Genomic DNA, 4,453 nt, shown 5'->3' on the forward strand with positions numbered 1-4,453 from the left:
CAAAATTCTGAACGGAATGCGGTGTGTGGCACATTTAATGACATTCTAGAAAATTATGATTCACGTCTACCATTTCTTTATGTTGAGCTTCTCTGAAACACTGAAAGTGAAGTGTGAATGACAGAATATGATAGATACCTCCATTCCACTCAAGCCAAAGCGCAATAAATGGCTTTCATCCAGCAAAAACATTTAGATAATCAGTCAAAAACCTCTTTCGGGTCTCAAGTCGCAAATAAAGCAGGTAATACAACACACTTAAATGGTATTTACTGGCTATTTAAAGGCTTTGAAACATTTCAAGTTTATGTTTTTTCTTTGAACTTGAAATATGTTTAAGTCTATATATGTACGTTGTATTCCGTAAGTCTACAGTTAATAATTAAGGCCAAAACCAAATGCCTCTCCATGGCAAAACTTCAGACTGGCATCTGCCCCACAGTCCTCGTGGAGCCCATCAACGGTAACGCCGCCGGAAAATATTCATGGTATTTGATAAATATACAGAGCAGAAGCCAGGAGGCGTTCGGTCAGATCATTCAAGCAAACAAATCATTAAACAAACTCGACACGGAGTAAAACTTGTGTTGATGGACAACATATGAATATGTCAAAGCAATAATTCACCCAAAAATGAAATTTACCTCATGTCAGTCCAAACCTATGGAAGATTATTTCCGCCAAAATAGACATATAAACAAGGTGATTGCGACTTTATCTCCCAGTATATAGAGTTATAAACTCACAATTCTGAAAAGAAAAGTTCCAATTGTAAGATATACTGTATGTATACTTGCTTTTAGAAAAAAAGTCAGAGATTTGTGAGATTGTGAGATTAAAAACCTCAACCTTTTTATTATTTTATTCCGTGGCAGAAATAAGCTTTTATACAAACTGGTATGACTTTCTTTTAAAAAAAAAGAAGATATTTCAAGAAATGTTCATGCTGCTCTTTTCCATTCAGCTACAGCATACAGTGAAGCACATAAAATGTGCATTTTTGGGTTAACTATTCCTTGAAAACCTTTTTTGGAGGGAGTTGAAAATCCGTCTTGCCCAGCGACAGCCCCAAAACATTACTGCTCTAGAGGAGATCTGCATGGAGGAATGGGCCAAAATACCAGCAACAGTGTGTGAAAACCTTGTGAAGACTTCCAGAAAACGTTTGACCTCTGTCATTGCCAACAAAGGGTATATAACAAAGTATTGAGATGAAATTTTGTTATTGACCAAATACTTATTTTCCACCATAATTTGCAAATAAATTCTTTAAAAATCCTACAATGTGATTTTCTGGATTTTTTTTCTCATTTTGTCTCTCATAGTTGAAGTATACCTATGATGAAAATTACAGGCCTCTCTCATCTTTTTAAGTGGGAGAACTTGCACAATTGGTGGCTGACTAAATACTTTTTTTCCCCACTGTATATATATATATATATACTGTTTTTTTTTTTTGTTCAACCTCTGATTTTTGTAGATTTGAATAAATAATGTATATACAATATTTGATTACTGTAATGCATTATTTACACAGTATCATTCTTTATGAAATATAATGGATTTGCGGGGAGAAACGTGTTAAATTGACATTAAATTAAGGTAGTAAAAAAAAAACTCTTAATAGTTCCAATAACATTTTTAAACAAATAATAATAATCATATTTAAATTTAGGCGTGAAATATGGTGAGATTCACCCTTTTAGTGGTTTTCAGAATGCAGCATGACAACACTTCAGCAGAACTGACAAAGTTCAGCACGACATGGAGACGGAAACACATCCTTCACACACAAGTCACCGTCTGCAGGCAAACACAGTGGAATTACACTGGAATGGAGTTACTGAAGGCGAAGCAGTGCGAATGTCCATTTACACAAGGAACAAACCTAAAATTGTTCTTTGGCAAAAAGCAGTTTAAAACAAACATTTCATTTCAACTTTGTCAAGAGCAATACATGACATACAGGATCGGACGAACAAACAGTGGCTCTCCCTGTCATTTGATAGCGTTTCTATGAAATCACAATTGGGAAATGGGCTTTCATCCTTGAAAGCTCTTCCTTCCTATAGGGGGTCACAGATGCAGTTCAGCACTTCCTGTGAGGTCACCTCGAGAACGTGAAACTTCCTGTGAAGTCATCGCAGATGGAGCTAAACATTTCCTGTGAGGCGTTCCCAGCGGCATCGCGGCACTCGCATCTTCCAGATTAGAAGATGAGGAATCGGGCTTGTTGTGAAGGTAAGCAGCGCACAAACACACATGTAAGCGTGGGACGGGGCGTGTTAGCGCCCCCCAAGTTCAGCGAACAAATAAATAAAGTGAGTCTGATATGGCAGCGGTAGAGGAGGAGAGTTTGATATGGGTCAAACATCAATGTTGGCAGGCGCTCGCTTCATCCTCCTGCTTTCAGCCCGACTCCTCAAATAACTCTGAGCACATAAATAAAAAACAGCGCTTGACAAAGAGCCAGAGCAGTCCGTGGAGCGGTTTTTGGCCGGGCTGGTCTGTGCAAGCGCGCTGGTGTCTGGCGGGCGACGGTTCACCACACCTCGCAGCGGTGGCCTGAGTTCATGGGCGAGCCCAGCGGACACTGGAAGTGCTCTGCGAAGTCGGGTGAGTTGGACAGAGTGCCGATTACGCGGTATTTGGGTGGGCTGTGAGGGTCCGTCATCAGGCCCTCGTGAGCGCTTTCTGGCGTTCGGACTGAACACCACACCTATGGAGGAGAGCCAGAGGAACGTGCATCTGAGACCATGTTTTTACAATCAGAGCTCTGCATTGTGTAATTTTTTTTTATTGATGCTGCATGGTAAAGTAGGCCGTGCTAATATAGCTAAAGTATAATAATACCTTATAGCAAGTGCCTTATTTGCTTCATAAATATCGTCTGTTTAAATATCGGTGACACGTTACAATAAGGTTGTATATGGCGTACATCATATGTTAGTTAATATAAATTTGTATTAATTTAGTAATATAAATAAAAGCATATTAGTATACATTAGGGCTGGGAAAATAAATCGATGCATCGCAAATCAAGAAATGATTCCGCATCAATTCTGAGATTTTCCGAATGCATGGCGATTCTTTCGCGAGTCGATTCTGAGCGTAGTTTTGAACAGCAGATGGCGCTGCATGCTTTAGAAAAAGCCGTACTCTGCTTGTTTCCAAATCCTTACACACACTTGAACCTAAAATAATCATTCGTAAAATTCGAAAAGGTTGAAGCGAATTACAAGGGAGTTCACAGTGGGCTGTGTTTACATTAATCTGGCGTCATAAAAGCATTCTGAGCCGAGGTGAAATTACAGACTCGGCCAAACGCACAAGCGCTCTTCAGCGCTCCTCTTCATGAGCATTTGAGTATGCGAATAAAAACTAGAGTAGAGCGCCATCTGCTGTTAAAATATAAGCTTAGAATCGATTCCAGAGAGAATCGCGATGCAATCGATCCACGAATCGATTCTGCATCGATTTATCGTCACAACCCAAGTATACATTAATATTTGATTACAAAAATACAATTAAACTATATTTAATAATAATTCATTTTTATTTTTATTCAATTTTTATATATTTGAACATTAAACAACATTTATTTTCGCAATAAAGTTTAACCTAAATAATTATTATTTAATATTAAGTAACAATCAACATGAATTTCTACATCTATTAATATATTAAAAAGCTTTCTTAATCTTGGTAAATGTTAACATACAATAATTCTAGAATTAGAAGACATTAGAAGTCATTTGTATAATTTATAAACGATTGTTATGTTAACATACAGTGGTGTGAAAAAGTGTTGGCCCCCTTCCTGATTTCTTATTTTTTGCATGTTTGTCACACTTTAATGTTTCAGATCATCAAACAAATTTAAATATTAGTCAAAGATAACAAGTAAACACAACATGCAGTTTTTAAATTAAGGTTTTTATTATTAAGGGAAAACAAAATCCAAAACTACATGGCCCTGTGTGAAGAAGTGTTTGCCCCCCTGTTAAAACTGTGGTTTATCACACCTGAGTTCAATTTCTCTAGCCACACCCAGGCCTGATTACTGCCACACCTGTTCGCAATCAAGAAATCTCTTAAATAGGACCTGCCTGACAAAGTGAAGTAGACCAAAAGATCCTCAAAAGCTAGACATCATGCTGAGATCCAAAGAAATTCAGAAACAAATGAGAAAGAAAGTATTTGAGATCTATCAGTCTGGAAAAGGTTATAAAGCATTTCTAAAGCTTTGGGACTCCAGCGAACCACAGTGAGAACCATTATTCACAAATGGCAAAAACATGCAACAGTGGAGAACCTTCCCAGGAGTGGCCGACCGACCAAAATTACCCCAAGAGCACAGCAACGACTCATCCAAGAGGTCACAAAAGACCAGAAAACATCTTGATGATCCCCAAGACTTTTGGGAAAATACTCTGTGGACTGACGAGACAAA

The 4,453-nt window shown here is 38.0% G+C and overlaps 1 protein-coding gene across 2 annotated transcripts in view; it reads right to left on the bottom strand.

Annotated features, from left to right (window-relative positions):
- Positions 1 to 1,494: 1,494 nt before the first annotated feature.
- The window catches only part of ece2b (endothelin converting enzyme 2b), a 70,503-nt gene continuing 67,544 nt past the window's right edge, over positions 1,495 to 4,453 (bottom strand). For both annotated transcript variants that reach the window (XM_016245716.1, XM_016245717.1), the window contains one exon: positions 1,495 to 2,719. In XM_016245716.1, the coding sequence (XP_016101202.1) occupies positions 2,543 to 2,719 (177 nt within the window). In that variant the 3' untranslated portion in view covers positions 1,495 to 2,542. The remainder of the gene's footprint in view (positions 2,720 to 4,453) is intronic.

This window comes from Sinocyclocheilus grahami, unplaced genomic scaffold, assembly GCF_001515645.1.
Source record: "Sinocyclocheilus grahami isolate Dianchi unplaced genomic scaffold, SAMN03320097.WGS_v1.1 scaffold765.1, whole genome shotgun sequence".
NCBI lineage: Eukaryota > Metazoa > Chordata > Actinopteri > Cypriniformes > Cyprinidae > Sinocyclocheilus > Sinocyclocheilus grahami.